The 22,135-nt window shown below is 37.9% G+C and overlaps 2 protein-coding genes across 4 annotated transcripts in view; one reads left to right on the top strand and one right to left on the bottom strand.

The window, feature by feature from the left end:
* The window catches only part of nedd9 (neural precursor cell expressed, developmentally down-regulated 9), a 30,172-nt gene extending 17,927 nt beyond the window's left edge, over positions 1 to 12,245 (bottom strand). The window contains exon 1 of one of the 3 annotated variants that reach the window (XM_084423661.1): positions 11,084 to 12,245. Coding sequence is in view for 1 of the 3 variants with exons in the window: in XM_084423660.1 (XP_084279786.1) it covers positions 8,249 to 8,260 (12 nt within the window). In the remaining 2 variants the exon portion in view is untranslated. Of the gene's footprint in view, positions 1 to 8,248; positions 8,452 to 9,229; positions 9,286 to 11,083 lie in introns of those variants that run through there. The other 2 variants (XM_084423662.1, XM_084423660.1) reach the window with 2 other exon arrangements.
* The window catches only part of smim13 (small integral membrane protein 13), a 71,358-nt gene that overhangs the window by 32,096 nt on the left and 17,127 nt on the right, over positions 1 to 22,135 (top strand). The window lies entirely within an intron of this gene.

Below are 22,135 nucleotides of genomic sequence, written 5' to 3' on the forward strand. Positions count from 1 at the left end.
ATCATCAAGGCTGATTATGTAAGTAAATGAGCACTCAAAAACACACTAGTGAGAAATTCCCCCAACAGCGCTGCCAAAGTCACCAAAACACTGCTGAAATCTATACCCTCAGGGTACAAGAAAACCACTGTGCAAACAAAGTGCAAACTCTGCCCGTAAGCAAACCCCCTGCCTCGCAGAAAGTGGTGTGTTCCTCCAGTGAAATGGAGTGGTGTGAGAATTAAGGCCAGCTCACTGTAATGTTCCCCTGGGGGGAGGGCGGTGTGGGTAGGACTGGTGAACCAGCACCTTTTACCCTCATTTCACTCAGGTAAATATAGAAGATAATTACCATAATGACTCTAATACAGACCTGATGACTCAACTTGGCCGTTGTGCTGAGTGAAAGAGAGTTTGGCTCTGTCGAATGAACAGGACGTACAAGGGACTGGCTAAAAAAAAACTGTGTTTACTTAATAAGTAATTCTCGAGCTAGTCCATCTGTCTTCACATCTTAATGTAATGCATTATGGTTTGGGCGGAAGACAGTTGCATGTGAGTTTACTTGCAATTAAACCGCCTTTAGCAAACAGCCAACAACAATAATAGTAGCAAAACGTGATCAATAATTTCACGCCCCAAGCCAAACACAATAGAGTGCTCGATCAATCCTCTCGGACGTACTATACTGTAAGTTACACGTGAACATAGAGATTACCATGATTCAAAGAGAGTGTGGATCTTTCCAGAGAGGTTTACGTAACACATTGTGAATTAAAAAGTCTCTAGACATTTTGTCATACTGTATTCATCATTGCAGTGAATACAGCGAGTTCAGTTTGCAAAAACACATTTCATCCCAAAAAGGGAAAAGAAAGATTATATTGTGCTTAATGAAAATTTAAGGTTACACTATTTGCAACTACATGTCTACTAACTCTCATTAGATTATTAGTAGAAATCTGTTTTTAAATCTGGTGGTTTGCACACTAACATTCTGGAAACTCCCACCAGAGTGGCCGATTTTCTGGCATCTTCTGACTACGTTACAGTGGTCGTGCCATGTCCCACTTTGCATTCTGACCAATTGATAAAAGGCTAAAGGAGACACAAAGTAAAGAGTTGTCTCATTTCAGTGATGGCGTGATGTCAGTATTAGCTATCCCTCCCGTTTCCTCAGCACTGTGAATCAGAAATCGCCCCCACACTAAAGCCGTCAACAAGACTTAAGTCACCAGCAAAAAAAACCCCGCCCACCAACCACCTAACAAACACTCCACACAGAGACCAACCAACATGGCAACCTCAAAGACTCGAATCATCCAGAGCAAGCTTTTCTTTTAACACTATAAACCACACTAGTGTTTCTGAGCATTTGCAGAAACATACAGTAAGTGTCGTGTGCGCATGCGGTAGGTAAACAAAAAAAAAAAACTGGGAACCTTTCAGTATCGTTACCGAAAACAAGGCCCAGATTGTTATAGGTGGGACGTAATGACGTTTGTGCATCTAATTAGTCCAACAAAAGACACATTTTACATCTCAACTGCTTGTTGTTTTACCATCTTGTTTGAGTTTTTTAGTGCATGCCCTGTTGTATCTAGAACATTCTGTTACCACCCTTCAGCCTGAAGCTTGTCTTTAGCTTGGCATCTCTACTGCTTGTTTCATAACTATACGCGTCAAGCAGATGGAGAAATATAAGTTGACTTGTCCTTGCCCCTATCAAATGTCTTGTTGAAATCAGGGTTATTATAGTTAACTAAAACTATTAAAAAAAAACATGTTGTTACTTGAAATACATGTTAACTGAAATAAGTCTACGTTTTCAAATACTTTCATTTAGTTTGACTTAATGTACAAAAAAAAAACTATATAGATAAAATTACTAAAACTGACTAAAATTCGAATTAAAATGAAAATAACTAATAATTGAATAATTGATAAAACCTATAATTGTATCTCAGTGTTACTAAAATTACACTGGTTGAAATTATAGCTGCTGGCACTAAAGATTGCATAATGCTGCATTCATAAACAGTGTTTGGTAACGTTCAAAAACAGTGTATATTTTACACATGCAAATACTGAAGGAGGCAGTGTGAATGGACAGAGAGGTAACCGGGTTCATACATCCTGTGGGAGATAGTTAAAGACATAATCCCCCCCCCCAGAACCAGCTAGCGCTTGGATGTGTGATGGATTTATGATGTCACAGCAGGGGCGGCCCTTCGAGAGCGGGAAATACACCCCCGAATGTCATCTCAATTTCACACTTCTCGAGAAAGTCTGCAGTGGTCCAGCACAGATAAGCAGTTCATGAGCTTGCTGTAAATTACTTTCAAAGGATTTTGGGTCAATAGGGCAAGCGTGTTTCGCTCTGACATGTCTAAATGAAGGAGAAAAACATATGTCATCAGAAACCACTGTGTGCCACAAGACAGACTAGAAAAACAGCACCTGTTATTTATTCAGTGAGCCCGCAACGCAGAAAATTGTAAACATGTTTTAAAAGAGAAAAAGTAGTTTTAAGATGCATCCCCATACACAAAAGAAATATATTTGAAATATATTTTCAGTATATATTTTGGAATATATGCAAATATTTGAAATTGGCCCAATAAACATATTTCACACTTAACATCCATATATTTTTGTTATATTTCAGAATATATTTCAATGTATTTGGAATATATGCCACATATATTTTGACACTTTTGGGGACCCATACAGAAAAAAAATACATTGAAATATATTCTGAAATATAACAAAAATATATGATGTTAAGTGTGAAATATATTTATTGGGCCAATTTCAAATATTTGCATGTATTCCAAAATATATACTGAAAATATATTTCAAATATATTTCTTTTGTGTATGGGTCAGTATATAACAATATAGAAAAATTGCAAAAAATATATCACGAATGAAAATATTATATATATTAGCTATTTTTCCTGATATGTTGTTTTATGTTGTAAATAAATGCAAAGTTTCTTACCAAAATATTTATAATATCCTGTATACTTATCCCAGGATTTTTTTTAGATGCATCTTAAAAATACATAAAAAGGTCAAACATATTTTAGAAAAAAATATACTAATATATATTATTCATCAATTATTATTATTTATTTATTTTTACTTTTTTTTTTTAATTACATGAAAATATTTATAATATATGTCGGCCAGTAAACGACTAGGCCTATGACTAAATGAAATAAAAATAAAAATAAAAAAGACTAAATTAAATAAATAAAAAAAATTAACAATGAATGACAAATGCCCACAAAATTTTCCATTTACATCAATAGCAGAAGTTGAGAATGAGGTCAATCTTTAAATAGCGATGAACTCAAGTATAGAGTTATAAACAATCCAACATTATCACGCTGGCTTTATTTGCAGCTGTCAAAGTTCCTCTTATCCGACAGTTCGCCATCTCACCCTCGGCTGTAGATAATCGCTCTAAATCGCCACAAAAGGTAAACCATCCTCACAAACCATCCTTCATACTTCAAATATATAGATCTAAAATGGTTTGGGGGCAAAAAAACTCTGCTTTCTTTTCGTTTTTCTCCTGGTGAGGGCAATGCACCACAATGTGCAACCTTTCCAGGAAATGCATTGTGGGAATATTCAATATATTTATGACTAAAAAAAGACATGTTTTAGAGGTCAAACACAAATCCCTGTGCAATTTCAGAAGATATGAATGCATGAATAAAAACACAAATCAAATGTAACACTTTAAGAACAAACTACTGAAACGCACATATCGGTCGACCTCTAATCTAAGTACGGAGGGGGACGTGTCCCCCGAAACATCTATAAAGGTTACTGCTCTGAAAGGTTCACAGTTCCTTATTTGAAGCATCTTTGCAACCCCCCAATGTTCGTATATGCAGGAGGGCTCTCGGCGCCTTCAGAATCGTCTCTTTTCTTTGTCCGCGTCTTTCAAACAGGACAGAGCTGTGCTGTGGAGCGCTGGTTGAGACCTGCTCTCTGAATAGCCCTTGTTCTTACCCTGGGGAATGTGGAATGCCTGCTGAGAAGTGTTCTTTATGCACAATACCACCCCGATGTGGCCTACACACACACACACACAAACCAAACACATGCATATATAGACACACACACATAAACAGTCTTCATACTCCAACGTCCTCCAGTAGACGGAAACTCAGGAACGAGATTGATTTTATATTGTAATGTTCTTTCAGTGAGTTCCTTTTACATTTAATAACGTCCCACCCCAGCCAAAGATAAACTTTATTGCTCAGAAATGCTCTTCATAGTGTTACAATCTTGTCTCAACATTATCTAAAGTGTTTCTAAAGAAAAACGTGGATAGCATAGCTTAGATAATTTCTGATTAGGTCAAATCTGATGAGAAATGTTTGAGTTCATATTGAGATCTCTCACTTTTGATTGACTTTCTTCTCAGACAGCAACATAGTGTTGACCCACATCTGGAACACCTGGTTTCCACACGTACCAGATGTGGGCCGGATCTGTGCCTACACTATGTTGCTGTCTCTGTTGGCAAATGTTTTTTAGAAACGCCAGATGTGATACATGATATTGCCAGGGTCAATTTCATTAGAAAATTTTGAGCAAAATTTCCAGTTGGTCTTTAATATCAGACAAATTAGATATTAAAGAGATCTTTGTGATTTTCCTTACAGGAATCCTTGATGATAACTACAATTTAACACAAAACACACCACAAAATCACCCTGTTTAGCCTCTCTCTGCCTTGTATTTCCCATTGCTTTTCATTTCAGTCGGGCAACCCCCTATTATTTCCCCTCAGACTGATTGAGAACAATGTAAATTTCCAAACAAAAACCCTCGGCTTGGATTACAGCCCGGAGAGAGACGCAAAAAAATCCCAGAACATTTACTTCACCTAATCAGTTCTTTGTGCCTGTCAGGCTATTTGTGCCACAGTTACATAAGAGTGAAAATAAAGCAGGAAAGCAGGGTACAGACGTTTGAGTGGGAGGGGTCGGCTCTCGTTTCGATGCGCTCCCGAAGGAAAATCTACGGCGTAACAGTCTCAAACTGCTCCCAGATCCCCGTGTCTGTTATAAACAGGCTACAAGAGCTCTGAAATCTAATAAGAGGCCATACAGGTCTGCTTGTTTGGGGATTATTTACGCCTTGTGTATCTTTTCACACCTGCGCACCTGTTGGAAAACATAACTGACGTCAACAGGCCTGGGTTCTGACTGACCTTTGTGATGCGTGACGTCAAGATGTGGACCATGTGACCCTTAAGACTGAAAGATGAAGTCTGTTTAGTGCCTTCGCTGCTCCAAAGGTGGAAAACTTAATATTTAACTGGTACTTCACCTCATAACTGCGTGAGGGACTTTCTTGACACCCTAAAGGAACCACTTGAGAGTGTTCGGTTAAAGTAAACTCTAAACTACCGATCTAAACTGAGGAAGTATTGTTATTCTGTCAGCTGTCGGTCCACTCTGTTGGGTTTGACGATTAGTTATCAGACCGTGAGCTGAGAACAGCCTGTGTGTCACTCAGAGTGATGCACATCAGTTGTTCTGCGTCAGAAACAACAAGAGCGTGACCAGTTCGCCCATGTGGCCCTGACCCTCAAATACCCCCCCGGAGAATAACCCTGTGAGATAGTTCCTCTGCAAAGTAAGCCAGTCTCTGAGGTAAAGATGCTTTAAAAGTTTCAGAAATGTCAGCCAAACAAAGGATCTCTCTGTGTCAACAGAGGATTAAAGGAAATCGGATCTGTTTTGATGCAACTTCTCTGAAGTTACGGGATGAACCTCGCAAAAGGAAGAATTCAGGTCATCTCAAAATCAAAAGGTTTTAAGACCATTAATGCTTTTCTATTATATTATGACATTATATTTGCATGGGGGAAATATATATTAAAAATACAAATATAAATACAAATACAAAATTATAATAAAACATTATAACGTTTTATGTATTAATGTAAGTAAGATTTTTTAATTAAAAGAAATAATTATTAGACATTTGAATGTTAAAAGTTTTCTATTTCAAACTGTTCTTTTGAACTTCGATTAAAAAAATCTGTAAAATAATGTATCAAATTCTAAATAAAAAATGATAAAGCAAACTGTTTTCAACATTGATTAATAATAATGAATGTTTCTTGAGCATCAAATCATCATATTCAGAATGATTTCTGAAGGATCATGTGACACTGAAGACACTGAAAATTCAGCTTTGATCACAGGAATAAATTACATTTTATAATATATTCAAATAGAAAACTGTTATTTTAAATTGTAATAATATTTCTCAATATTACCATTTTTACTGTATTTTTGACCAATTAAGTGCTGCCTTGGTGAGCAGAAGAGACTTCTTTAAAAAACAGAAAAAAAGCGTAAACCAACACCAAACTATTAATACAGTATATCTGACAAATGAAATCTATATAGCTGAGCTGATGCCTTAATTGTGTCATTAAACAGATCTATGAGCTTAAAGTACATTTGAGAGAGACTGCGAGAGATGCTCATTGTTATACTGTAGAGGAATTCAAACGGTCTGATATGCGCTAACAGTCCGTGACTTGCCAAGTACTCCACATTCCCCAGATAGTGTGAAGCAGACAAAAGCATTCCATTCAGGAAGAGCTGCTCAATCCTCCTACCAAAGTAGGAAGCAAATCTTCCCAAAGGACTGAAAGCCTCAAAGACTATGCAAATGGGGAGGGAATTGCACACAAGAGCCAAGTTTCTCTTGAATGAAAAGCTGCCCCCACGCTGTGTGCACTTGGATTGAAAGTCCAGATTTGGCCAAAGTTTAGCCATATTTCTGAGTGCCCCAAAAAATCAGCTGGGAAAACTTTTGAAAGGATGACAGCTTTTACACAAAAGGTGAATTTGTTTAAAAATCTTGTCCAGTCTTTTGAAAGTGAATGAGGTCGTCTGGGGCTGTCGAGCTCTAAAATGATGAAATAAGCACCATAAAAGTATCATAAAAGTGGTTGATAAGAATCCTGCAATATATTCCAAGTGATCTGAAGCCATGCAATACATGTTCGTGACACAAAGCCATGTCGTTATTTACAAAAGATCTTGACATGCACCCTAGCTCTCATGGCATGTTCAGGAGCAAAGAGACTATTTGTGAATGAATCATTCTTTGGAGTCAAATATTTTTTAATGATTTTAGTTGATCCAATTCACAAAATAGCTCTGGATAAGCTGTTCATACACTATACTGATCCAGTTCTTGAGTTCAACTCACTAACTCAAGATGGATGATATACATTTTTTTTTTTTTTTTTATTCCTAGATGAACGATTCCTTTGCTAGATAAGTATAATGATATTTAGATAAAGAGTTCATTAATGAGTCTATTCATCATTTTTAAATGATGTCTATAAAACAAACCCTCAGAATAAACAGTCCTGGCAGTGTAATGGGCAATCTAAGCACAAATCAAACATGGACATGCACATAAAATCCTGGAGTGGTTTTATTTTCAGTCTCCACCAGGAACACTTATAACAGCAACCCTGTTACTCTGAACAAAATGCATGCTGTTTGCTTTAAGACATCACATTACACAATCACAGTGAGGCTCAAATTGGAAAAGGGGCTGGAGACCAGGCTAATGAATGGCCCCATATATCCTCAAGTGGCTCCGAGTAACTTGAGTTGAAAATGCAGAGTGTAAATCACATCATTTATTACAAGCCTCGCTACAATAGAGCTCAAAGAGTGCTTTTGTGTCATGGCTGTAATAAATGATGTGATTTGCACTTTGCTTTTGGATCATACCAGCCATCCAATAAATGCATGGTTGGTTACACACACAAATTACTGCTGTTCAGAGCTGGAGCCAGCGGGTTGTCAAGTTAAGGAGTATTTAACTAGTGAAATATCATTGGTTCTAAAAAGGAAGGATGCTTTAAGACCATCCTCCACTGAATATACTCAGATTGTCCTCTGAATGATGAACATTCACATAATAATAATAATACATGCCCAAAAACTGTACAATGTGCAATTCATACCTTTGTATTGTGTTATCTATCTATCTATCTATCTATCTATCTATCTATCTATCTATCTATCTATCTATCTACAGTTCAAGAACAGTTGCTCTTTCATTTTAAAAAGTCACAGGAATCCCTTTACGTGTGATGTAGATAGACTACATGTAAATGCTACATATTTTACCATAGTAAGCAGATGTTCTTATATAGTTTACGGAAATAGCGCGCATGAATGGAGAGAGTCACTTACTTTGTACTTCATCTTGCGAGTCCTCCGCTCTACAGTAACTCCAGTAAGAAACAAAATCCGAGTTCAGGTCAGAAGAAACTCTTCTTTTATCGTTTAAATTAGTCTAGAAGCGCATTTTGCTCGTTTTTACTGTGTGTCTCAGGATTCGAGTGATAACGGTAAGTGTGCTGTGGGATCGAAGGTCTGTAGTTACTCTGAGCGCTCGCGGGAGGAGCGCGCGCATACTACTCAGGGAACCTGCGCGAGCTCATTTGCATAACGCACGCTCATTGGTCAGCGATTGAGGGGACGCTCCCCTCGTGTAATCGTGATGTCACTGCAGTCAGCGGACTAGACTCTGCGGAATTCGGATAGTGAAAACTTCTATACGCCATAAAAGGAGGAGACATTTCCTAGGAAACAACATAACGCACTTCCCTTATTGAAGTATGTATGACTCACTGTACTAGATATTAAGGGCAAAATAGGTATAGCCTACTGAATGATGACAGGAAACTTTGACCGACAGCTGTTATATAAACACTTCTGCTGTGTATGACTAATTTTGAGCCACATGACATGACAACTGATTTTTCTGCACATCCCTTTCTTGAATCAAGGTTCACATTAGACCAATGAATTCCCATGCCTTTTCAGGTCGTTTGTGATTGCTGGATTAGGATTGTTAAAAAGAGATTGCATTAAGAGCAATTTCTAGACAATGAAATATTGATGAAATACAAATGAGCATACTTAGAAAAGGTATTGGCAATTTATAATAGAGAATTATCAAGATTTTAGATGCTTTAAAAAAAATGTATTGTATTTTTTCAGACATGGAAATCTTATTTATAACTTTTATTAAGACAAACTTTAATTTCCTGGTATTTCCAGGTTGTCTGTAATTGTAGGAACCCTGCTGATTGATTTGATTTGGATTATACATGGCAGTCGTGAGAAATAGCTTGAACTGAACTATACAAGTTTGTTGCTTGAGCTTACTTTATTGTGGGATTTTGATCAAGATTTTTTAGTCCTTGATGTCAAACAGCTTAAACTGGATTATTCAAGTCCCCCTGAAATCAAAAAGGACGTTTTTTGGCTTTTAATATGAATTTGTTAGCCTTACTGTTATCTATAAGCTAGTGTGCACCAAAACAATGACAACATTCACATTTAGAAGACATAAGCATTCAAAACTTACAGTCTCTTACTTCTGCCAATATGGATCAATGATTTTGGATCCAAAATCATTCGATTTTCTGTCCAATCAAATGCTCTCTATCTGAAGAGTCCTGCCCCTACATTAAAGGTATAGCGGAGGATTTTCTTTTTCCGGGTGGATCATCAAGACTATTGGTCCTCCTAAGTGTCAATCATTCTGGTGATATGTTTACGTAAGGCCGTCGTACGTGCTCGTGCACACGATTCACACGATGGCGTGCGATCAAAACACAGGTTGGGCTTCCCACTGATGCCTCAGTCGCGAAGTTTCTACTTGACAGGTAAAGTTTGGCATGCTATTTGGAGAAATCCATTTAAAATCACTGCTAGTAAAAGTTAATGTAAGCTATGATTAGCTCGTGCATGCTCTCTCGTGCACACGTTTAATAGGCGTTCCCTCTCGGGAGCAGGTAGAGTGTTGCGCATGTGCATTTTTTCAAAAAGTCGAGAGGGCGGTTCTTTTCTAAAATTCGGGAAAATCCTCTGCTATACCTTCAAGCTGCGGCTGAAATCTGCCTTTTGTTCACACATTTACTATTTTCTACGTGGTGAATGGCACATAGTGAACTAGGGGATACGGAACGATTCAAATATGCTTTCCATTGGGGTGAATGAAGTTTGGTTTCATGTTAGTGTCATGCGACCCACCGTAGCTCCGGTCCAGAGATACGATTGCACAGAGTGGATATGATCGAGCCACCGCAGACCAGAAAACGAATCGGACCCATTCGAATTTTTATTTCAAAGCGATATGGAGAATATTTGGAGGAGAAACGGTTGGAGATTAGGAGGAAGCTGCGGCTTTACCGAGCTCAACGGCTCTGGCTGAGCTGTGACATAAACAAAACTCTATTGGCTATTTAAAAAAGGGGAGGAGCTGTTCGATATGTCCCGCCCTGTCTTCCTGCTTCAGTGGAAATTACGTCAACATGTACTTCAATGTGCCTTTAAGTCATCCTTTTTCTGCATCAATGTAGGCAGTCATTACGAGAGCGGTGACTGTACCGCCATGACCACAGGCACTAGAATAATGAGACTAGTCTTACATAAGCTTCAAGGAGATGGTTAAAATGTGGTTGGGATTGATGCAAGAAGGCTTTAGTTTATTTTTTCCTCAATCCTTCTTGAATTCTAAATACTAACATGGCAAGCTGTGTTCCAGATTACCTTTCTGTTTCGACTGGATTGTCCAAATTCTCACACAAGAACATTTTGTTTTCTTGTTACTGCTTTTTATTTTGTCATGACATTTGCCACACGAATTAAGAGTTGAATACGAGCTTGTTTATCATTTATTGTGGTTTCCTGTCATGAAATGTGCATCGATGTTGGTCATGTTCGCTTGTTTGCTTGCTCATAAGTCAGATGATATGTCACTAAGATATAACATATATAACTAAGATATACATATTTTTCTTTCATTAAAATCTTAAACTACAGAGAAAGATTGCCAAAATAGGCCCATAGGTTAAAAGGGGATTTACTAAGGCTTCATGTAGCACCATTTCTGAATTTAAAATGTCCCTTTTCCCTTATGAAATACGCAGTTACAAGCTGTAAAGAAGATGCTCTGAAACTCAGTATATAAAATAATCCAAAAATTAAAGCGATAATGTTTAGTAATGCACTCACCAGTAGTTGAGCATCAGTCAGTGTGTTTCAGAGAGCTGTCTTGACAGTGAAATGAAGGATGATGTTAAAGAGGTGAGAGGAAACGCCCTGGATGGCCTGATCTAGCAGTAGGCCGGGGTGTGACTGCCTGTTTATGTCAGTTTAAGGCTTGCTGCATATGCATGAACATGCTTAAAAGCAACGCATGCAGTCAAGATTACATGGCTTGAAAATCATGCAAAACATGAGATAAGCTCTACTGAAGCTTTGCTACAAATACAAAGTCTCACAGTGAAACAGATGTTTTTTTAAGATTTAAAATTAGTTAAGATTTTGTTTCAATTTCAGTTTCAAATTTTATTTGGTGAAATGTTGTGAAACAGAACCTATTTTGTGGAATGATCTACATTTCAGTTTTGAAACATGACCTCCTGTTGCATGTTTCATTTGTTGAGCTGCGTTATCATATTGGATAGAAAAAGTGATTTTGATACAAGATTTGAAGCTAAATTTGCGTGCAGATTATATTACTTCCATTGTATTTTGAGATGCAGTACAGTACATATTTTGCAAATGTAGTAGTAGATCATTCAGGTTTTCCCAAGACGTTTGGTTGGTTAGCATAGTCCTGCTAGCCCTTTGTGGTAGATGCTGTAACTGTTGCATTGTTGAAATATATACGATTGTTTATTGCACATTTTGACAAATGTGATATTCAATGCATACAGAGCATTTGCAAAGCCAACTGTGCACACTATGCATATTATATTCTGCATAAATAGCAAGAGTAGCATAGTAGCCTCTCTCTCATTTCTTCAGGTCTCATGAGTAGTTCCTGACTCAGAGCCCCGCTCTTTGTTCCAGGACCACAATCATATCTACAATCATAGATCTCAAAACAAGTGTTTGTCATACATTAGAGGCAGCTGGGACTCAGTTAGAAGGAGATCTCTATGAGACGCAATGCGAGATTGTGTTTTTGTGCACCTGTTTCCTTCACAAACATCCTTTAAAATGACTTCCTCATTTTTCTCACTACCAAGACTGCAGAACACCACAGAGAATTTCTTTAATTACTTCAGGGTTTTTTTTCCGGTTAATTAGTGTTATGGAAGACAAGTGTCACTATAACTGTTGCTCACAATTTGAACAAACCAAGAATTCAACAAATCAAATATCATGTACTGTAAAAAGAAAAATAATTAAAAAAAACCTAGTTGCCAGATCTTTACCGTAAAATATACAGTACCAACATTTTAAGATAACCTTAAATTTACAGTAAAAGAAAATTATATTTCATTAACCAAAATAATCTGAATAATGACTAAAATTTTTACCTTAAAAACTGGTGGTAAAGAGAAAGAAACATGAGCTTTTCCACAAGCTGGCCACTCACATTTTTGTTAGAAAATATAAAAATGTAGTTAATTGTTGCATATTTCTTTGTATTGGTTTTGTCGAGAGCTTTACCTCAGTTGTTTTAGGAACAGTCCCTTGGTTGTTGTCATAGAAATTTACATGACTAAATCAACAGTCTGCTCTCAGCCAGAAAGCTCTTTCAGTGGGATTGTATAACTAAAAGTCGTTAGTTTGCAGTTTTAGTGAAGACTGAAGTTATTAGTTTCAGCTAACTCTGAACTGTTGCCATAACGATGGCTTCCAAGGCCAAGAGATTTGTGGTTGTACTGAAGGTTCTCGTTGGTTGCGGGCCATTGATGGTGGGCGATGCTCGAACTATTTTTGTGTTTAACAGCTGAGCTCCACAATAAAAACTCACAATATGGTTTAGCATAATGGGATCATTCTGTTTGACTCTTGAGGCACCACCAAGTGTGTAGCAAATATCCTTTACCATGAGGAGTTTGTCTGTGAACTGGTGCACAGCAGAGTTGAAGCATGGCCCTCTTTGACATGTACTGTGTGTGTCTTTGTATTATAGGCAGGACGTTTGTATGAAATGTGAAAGTATTTCATGCAATACCAAACAGTGCACTAACTTTGGGGAAGAAAAATGACAAAAGAGAGCTCTTCTAAGACAACAATGAGATCAAGTGAAAAATAAATGCCAACTTTTGCCCCTATTATGCTATTTTAAAGGTTCCTAATTTTGTTTTGAGGTCTAAGTTTACATGCATTAAAAGTCAAAAACAATTTAATTTTATCATAATATACATTGCAGCATCACCTCTTTTCTCATAGTGTCCAAAGCGGTTCGATTAAGGATTCGATCTCTCTAAACTCCTCCTTTCCGAGAGCTACTCTGCTCTGATTGGTCAGATGGAACAGCCTGTTCTGATTGGTTGACCGAATCTTCCTCAGCACTTGATACACAGTGATACAAACAGAAACAATGGCACCATAAATTCCCGCCCGAGTCCTCATCCTTCAGATTTGCTTTCGTAGCGCTGAAAACAGCGTCTTCTCGACATGCCGACAACATGAACATGCCAACAAACTACAGTGTTTGAGGGCGGGGCAAATTAGACGTTGTTCACGGGCAGCCAATTAAGACCATAGGCTGGCATTATGCAAATTTATTACAGGTTCGTGCAGAAAGTAAGACTGGAATAACCGACGACTCATTTCAGGCAGTTCAGAATTGGTTCTTTCTTTTGAGAGACACAAATTCCATTTATTTGCACTTTGATCTTTGAAACTTTGCAGACCTTTTACATTCACAAACAGTTACACACTGCATGAAAGGTAATATCTTGAAAAGCATAATAGGGGCACTTTAAGTCTCTTACTTACTCAGAAAAAGATTCCCAGAAATATCACATGCGTCTCCTCTGGAGTTTCAGAAGAGATCTTAACAATGTCTTCCACTGTGCTTTTTGATTTTAAGTAATGAGTTGAAACATTTCTCATCAAATTCTGGTCACACTAAGGTCAAATGATATGATCCACATTCATTTTAATGTTATGTAGTGTACATCAACAATTGTGTCATTTATTCCAATTCACTGTAGCAAGTTGTCAATAAAATAAACATTATTGTAGTACGTTTTACAAGAAACTGCTATACCAGCCTTTCTACTTTAAAATTTCCCAATTAATTTGGTGTTATGCTTGCTTTTTCTTTGTAAGTATTTGTGAAATGAGTGAAAATCACACAGAACTTCTTAAGGAGTTTTAGGAGAAACATCTGAGACAGTTGATACTTCAATAATGTGTCCTAAACAGTAAAAGAGCAGCACCTGAACCCTAACATTTTCATTTGGGGACGGTCTCTCAGGAGCAAATCTAGGCTAACTGCTGTGGTCAAGGGCACAATGGTGATTTAACTTGGTTCTCAGTAAATGTCCTACTTGAGATTGAACCTGAAAGCATTGTGTTCGCAGCCCAGGTCCTTCAGGATACTGTGAAGGATCCGCCCATCCAATCCATCAACACAAGTAATCAGTAGAGCTTCCTGTGGCATCAGCAAAGTCTTGACAACCCCTTTCATTCTCTCTCTGTATGTCTCTCCAGGTCCTTTATAATCACGCTGACCTTTGCTGACCCTGTAGCTACGGAGCATTGTGTTGAATCCAGGGCATGTGAAGGCCAAGGGAATGAAATAAAGAGCTACGAAAACCTTTACTGTTTGGGGGTGGAGGGGCTTTTTTCATAAGTTATCACCTCAGCAAAAACACCAGGGTAAGACCCCCGCCAACAGATCAGTGTGTCGTCTTTGAAGATCTTACCTTTAGATTAGTCCCATGTGGACTAAAAAAAACATCCTGCAGTGCGTAGAACATCCGTTGTTTTCTTGAATCTCACTGATGAATGGATCATTTGCTTCTCTCTTTCGAAAGAAAAGGCTTTGGTTGTTTTAATTGGATTGCTGATTATGAAAATGCATTCTTTATATAGTATTTAATATACACAGCTCCATTTTTTTTATTAGATATATATTGCAAACTGTTAAAACTCTACAGATTTTAGGTTAAAATGTATATAAATGCATAAGGCAAAGTAAATGTTCTGACCATTTCACCATTTTTAATCACCATTAAGCTTTTTGTGTAGTTTGTTGAGTCTGCTAACTGCATTATAAACAGTACCAATATTACATGATGTCATACATTTCTTTTTTTTTCTTTTTTTCCTGAGATTTGTTGGTTATATATTTAACAATTTATTTAAAAAAATGTGTCATGTGAAAGGCTGAGTGATGTTGATAGGGTGATAAAGTTGAATGCTGAAAGGATGAATATGGACATCAATGGGTTTTGACCTCTTCCTGTGCGTATATCACCAACTTCCTGTACATTTGTGTGTCAAGAGATCTCTGTTGTATCTCGCACCACGTGAATGTCTGTCGTTGTTTGTTACTGCTGGTTTGATTTGACCCCAATTTCTAAACCTCTTTGCAATTAACAATTGCTTGTGTTTCTCTCAGACCTACAACTGGATCAAATGCTGTAGAATTCAAATACCAGACAAGCTTTGGAGTTGACATGAAATCAAAATTGATCCTGAATAAATTATTGTATCAACATTACAACTTGAATTTTCATCTGATGTCACCAATCCCTCTTATTTTCCAGCCGCTCCACTACAACCACCTGCCCACTTTTCACAATCCAACCAATTCCCAATGGACAGAATCATGTCCCGCTCTATTTTGTCTTGTTGAATATATCCTTTATTAAAATAAAACATCACATTATGGAGGTACAATGGGTTGCAAACACTATTTCCTGGTAACCTTGAGATAACTTTCTGTTATATTGATGAATAATCGTGACATAAGTGTTAAAGATCTTACAATTCTCAAATAATTCTTACAATAAATTATTTGAGAGAAGAATTAGATTCGTTCTGAAACAACACCACACATCCCCCTCTCTGTCCCAATTTTTTTTCTGTAAGTTTAATGGCGTGGCAATGAGGACAACAGTGTGTGTGTGTGTGTGTGTGTGTGTGTGTGTGTGTGTGTGTGTCTGTGTGCGTGTGTCTGTGTGTGTATGAGTGAGTGTGAGTCTGTGTGCGTGTGTTTGTGTGTGTATGTGTGAGTCTGTGTGTGTGTGTTTGTGTGTGTGTGTGCGTGTGTTTGTGTGTGTATGAGTGAGTGTGAGTCTGTGTGCATGTGTTTGTGTGTGTATGTGTGAGTCTGTGTGTGTGTGTGTGTGTGTGTGTGTGTGTGTGAGAGAGTGATAGAGAGAGAGCTTGTGTGTGTGTGTGTGTGTGTGTGTGTGTGTGTGTGTGTGTGTGTGTGATGTGATGTGAGTGATGATGCGTGGTGGGGTGTTGACAGTTCCATTTCCAGTGCGAGACACCCTACATGTCTGGAATACAGCACACACACGCCTTTTTTTGCTCTGCTCTTTATACTTTCTTTCATCACTAAACCTCTCTTCTACAATGAGCACTGAGCCGAATTCGATCTCTTTCTATTTCATTCGTGCTGGTACTTGTCACTTTGTTCCTCTGCCCCAAAGTGAAATCAGTGAAAAAAACACCATGTTTGTACAGCACCCTGAAAACTGGCCCTGTCAGACTAATGCATCAAGTTAGAAGAGTTTTGCATTCAGATTATGTACTTAGTAAAAAAATAAATAATTTAATCTGTGCCCATGGTACTCAGCAGAAAACTCGGCAGATTTCCATAGAATTGCAATGTACAGTATGTCATTCAAAATGTTCTATACATCCTTCCACCTTTTGCATTGTCATTTATTAAATAATTTCTGGTCTTTTCTTATGCTTTAAAAGTGTTTATCACATTTCGCCCTTTGAATTATGCAGATTCCACCTGGACTCAGATAGATGGCATTCTGGTATTCACTTAAAAGATGTCATAGTCCATCCATCCACCCACCCATCCACCCATCCATCCATCCATCCACCCACCCACCCATCCATCCATCCACCCACCCACCCATCCATCCACCCACCCACCCACCCATCCACCCACCCATCCATCCATCCATCCATCCATCCATCCATCCATCCATCCATCCATCCATCCATCCATCCATCCATCCATCCATCCATCCATCCATCCATCCATCCATCCATCCATCCATCCATCCATCCATCCATCCATCCATCCATCCATCCATCCATCCATCCATCCATCCATCCATCCATCCATCCATCCATCCATCCATCCATCCATCCATCCATCCATCAGAAGGCTATTCAGAGCTACAGGCATCACCCACACAATGTTTGTCAACCCTTTACTCATTTAATCTTGATTGTCAGTTATTTTGGTCTTTAGGAATAGGATCTATCCTGGTTTCTCCTTATTTCACTGTGATTGGGCAAGTTGACTTTCTAGAACAAATTGGTGCCATTGTAAATGTGTTGCAAAGGTTAGAATGAGTCATTTTTGCAGTTTGTTTTAAATGGATGATTTTCTAAACCGGGGAGGAAGTTGTGAAAGTGTCTGTATGGTTTCAAAGTGCAGTTAATCCATCACAAAACATCAAGGAAAATGTGATATGTTGGATTGGACCCCTTTAATAGAAACCAAACGCATCGATTTCCAGTTCTGCTTGGTGTCTCTTCTGTTTTTCCCATTCGAATTGTCTGTGAGCAGAATGTCTGGACAGAGCTGAGGATTCCTGAGGGAGATGTCTAGAACAGAGATGGCAGGCTTGGGATGGAGATGTGTGGTTTTGGTCTAGTTTTTCATGGAGAGGATCCATTGAGCTTTTGTGCCATCTGGTTGTGGTGTACTTTGGGGGCTTTTGACGAAAGACAGCAATGCATTGTGGGTATTTCAGAGTGTGTGTTATAATGAACAGCATGTACACTGCATAAAACAGGGAATTTACAGCACGCTCACACACACACACTAAAGGTACTGAATCAAGCCTTCCATGTAATTAAATACTTACTGAATTTGTGCTATTTACACCATCACAAAACCACTGTAAATACCTTTTCTTTCCTTAGTCTGCTAGATTACCTGAAGACAAGCACACAATGCTGTGGCGGGTTGTGCTGTGGCTTGTTCACTGACCTACTTTTGGCTCTTTTGCACCAGCTGTGTACATGGTTGAAAATATAACCTCTTTTTTGGGGTACTGGATGTTCAAAATGGCCTCAACACAAAGTAAAATCCCATCGAAAGCAACAACACAATGTCCTGTGAAATGCCCGAGCAGACATGCATAAAAGAAAAGAGGCGATGTTTAGAAATGAGCAAAAAGAGCCAGTGAGAGCTTTGAGAATCAGTTTTGAATGGAAAGTGTGTGTTTAAGTGATGTGTTGGCAAGCTGTTTCAAAGCAGCTTTACAGAAAATCATGATGTTAAGGTTAATAATATCTTAATTTAGCAGATTATAGCTGAGTGGTAATATAGCTTACAATTTGTGATGATATAAACAATCAAGCAAGTGTTTCAGGTATTCAAACAAAGCAAAAAAGAAATAACTGCATCACCTTGATTGGCTTTGATGTCATGAAATCGAGCCAGCAGCATGATCAAATTTAGTATTTTTGTTTTTATTTTATATAAAAATGGTTGTTAGGGTGTTGCTATGCAGTTGCCAAGTTGTTCTTAGTGGTTGCTAGGTGGTTGTTTACTGGCAGGTTAAAAGGCCTGCAGTTTTTTTTTATATTTTTTTTTTATGATTTGGAGCCACATTTTAGTTGTGCATCAAAGAGGCTGACCATTATTGATTGAGTTGAGATAAACTAAAGACCTCAAACATGTCAGAGTTCAGAGTAGTTCCGTCTTGGGTGGGACACACATTGGGTTTCCATGTTTTATGGGGACTTTCCATAGACATCATGATATTTATACGGGGATATTTCATGGGGTGGTGTGGCGCAACGGATAAGACACATGCCTTTGGTGTGAGAGACCCAGGTTCAAATCCACTGTGAGACACCAATGTGTCCCTGAGCAAGACACTTAACCCCTAGTTGCTCCAGAGGCGTGCGACCTCTGACATATATAGCAATTGTAAGTCGCTTTGGATAAAAGCGTCAGCTAAAATGAATAAATGTAAATGTAAATGTTATACAAACTGAATATTCTGTCCCCTAATCCTAAACCTACCCATTACAGAAAACGTTCAGAGTTTTAACATTTTAATTTTTTTATTTATTTCGTATGACTTATAAGCTGTTTTCCTCATGAGGACCCAAAAAATGTCCTCACAAGGTCAAAAGTTACTGGTATTACTTTCCTTGGGGACATTTCACCAGGTACATGCACACACGCACACACACACACACACAAACTTTTGCTCTCAGTTTGAACTCTGGCCTGTTATCTGTCTTTCTGTTTTGTAAATCTGAAGGGCAGAAAATGATAACACTAAATCTATTTTGTCTCCTTTTTAAAGCACGCCTCGTACGCAAAAACTATTTCCCAAAACAAAACCACGCAATACCCTTTTGTTGGATTAACTGCACCACAATTTTATGTGTTCTTGTGGAAATCTACACTACTGTTCAAAAGAAATGAATACTTTTATTCATCAAGGATGCATTAAGTTGATCAAAAGTGACTGTTAAATGCTGTTCTTTTGAACTTTCTATTCATCAAAGAATCCTGAAATAAATATCACGATTTCCACACAAATATTAAGCAGCACAACTGTTTTCAACATTGATAATAATAAGAAATGTTTCTTGAGCAGCAAATCAGAATATTAGAATGATTTCTGAAGGATCATGTGACATGTTCCAGGCATTGCTTTTCCATAAAAACACCGTACAAGTGCTATTTTCCTAATAAAGCCATGATATCTGCTCATGATAACCCGTGTTTCAACATATTCAAATTGAGATTTGAGAGCTATGCTGAGAACTGGCTATTTTAAATGAAATGAAATGTTCATTCTGTTCTTTACAATTATGTGAATTCAGAAAACCCTGAATACAACACTTGAGTCATATAGACTTGACCATACTTTCATGGTTGATTTTAATCATTTTGGACACATTGTCTTGCTCCAGGAAGAGTGCCTGGAGTGTTCTAGTAAGCCATGTGTGTTTGGAACAACACAACATTGAGCGAACTATCGACTTTTTTGGAATTATGGGTGAACTAAAACCTTTAACAACATAGAATTCAAAAGTGCTGATGCTTTGAATTGAAGTAGGTATAGTTGTGACCTGTCACACCTGCTGATCAATTGTCTTGGACCATCTGAGCAAACAAATCAATCCTGACCTGCTCTCCAGACTTGTAAAAAACCCTACAAACCCTCTCCTTCCATCCCTCCATTCAACAGTGGAACAGTAAAATCATCCATTATTTCTCGCTCACGACAGTTATGACGCTGTCCCAACAACCATTCATTCATTTCTAGAGATCCACATTTAAAAATAAGTACAAAAACAAATCCCTAGACAAGATTCGGTCTGAAACATAACTCAGCTGTCTTAGCGTTTCCAAAAGGAGAGCAGAACTATACGAAACCTTTCCGCAGATGAAAAAATCATCATCTCTGGAATTCAGATCTGCCTTTTTTCATCCAAATCCTGTTTTATTGAATGTATCTGGCCAGTAGGGAAACATATTCATAGTATGTGTGCATGACTTTGGTTTGGCAGTGGAATAATTCCCCATCTGTTCCTTTTTCATTAACACTTGTGCCATTATCACCACATTAGAGCACTGTGCCAAAGCCAGATATTCTGATTTCCATGTCTGTTATAACAATACGGCTGCAGCGACAATAGTACAGATAGTATGTACTGTGCTTGTACAGTACTATCTGGGTATGTACGTGTACAGCGAATCCTATCTGTGATAATATAACAATTTGCCAGTTGTTTGGCTTCTATTTTTTTAATGCACAGTCCCGACCCACAGTGAAATCTCATTGTGTTGAATCCCACTCCAAATAAGTGTATAATAAACATAAATATGTTCAAATTGGCCATTATTTTCTTGCTTTGATTTTAGTTTCTATGCTTGGGAAATTTTTGTAGCTATGTTAAAATTTGAAACTTTGTATTTTTTTTTTTTTTCAAGTAGAACGTTTTAGGATAATTTTATGGATTTAGTTTTAATTAATTAATTGTATTTGAATTAAAATGACATTTTATGAATTAAACAACTCATTAGCATACTTTTATCACTAGAAAAAAATTAAATAACCTGTTAAACATGATAGTTTTATGAAATAATATATCTATATAGAACCTTTTTTGGCATAATGGTTCTTTAAAGGGGTCATCGGATGCCCATTTTCCACAAGTAGGTATGATTCTTTAGGGTCTTCATGTAAAATTTGTAACATACTTTGGTAAAATTTCCTCAATGGTTGTGTAAAACAACACCCCTTTTTACCTCCTCAAAACAGCTCTGTTCACAGCGACCCGTTTCGGTGCATGTCTCTTTAAATGATAATGAGCAACTGCTCACCCCACCCCTCTCTTCTATGGGGCGGGGTCGACACAAGACACGTAAAGTGATGCCTTGGTGGACAGCATACAAATGCCTAAGGGGCGGAAATATGCTAATACGGGACAGTCTGTCAGCGGTCGTGGGCGGAGCATCAGCAATATGACATCATATTGCTCAGAAAATCCAAACGGCCTGATTATTGAGAGTGTTTTGGCTTTTTGAGGATGTGAATGGATTTTTTCCATTGTATGGTGGTTGTGGTCCACACAGTGCAAAGACACATTTATATGCAAACACCATATAAAAGTGAAATTTGCATGATGACCCCTTTAAAATTGGTGTCACGAGCTCAGCCTGTTCCCGTCTTGTGTGAGGACTTTTGTGTTGTTTCCTGTCTTGTGCCATGTTTTGTAGTTCTTTGTAGTTTTTCATGTTGATTAGTCTCTCCAGGTGTGTCTTGTTAGTTCCCTTGGTTACCCTCCTGTGTTCCCATGACAATCAACCACACCCCTTGTTACCTTGTTTGCCTGTGTATGAACTGCCCTTGTGGTTTGTCAGTCATTGTTGCTGTACCGTGCTCCTGTCCTGAGTTTCTTTGTTTGCCCTGGATTGCCTGTGTTTATATTGTTTTAAAGTAGTGCTTGCATGTGGATTCTCTCTCCGCTTTGTCCCTGCCTCACCGTTACAATAGGGTTCAATATAGAATTTGTTTTTCTAAGAATGTGGGGTGTGATGCTGAGGTGCTTGAAAACTAGTATCTCAATCTC

This window comes from Rutilus rutilus (assembly GCF_951802725.1).
Source record: "Rutilus rutilus genome assembly, chromosome: 11".
Classification (NCBI taxonomy): Eukaryota; Metazoa; Chordata; class Actinopteri; order Cypriniformes; family Leuciscidae; genus Rutilus; species Rutilus rutilus.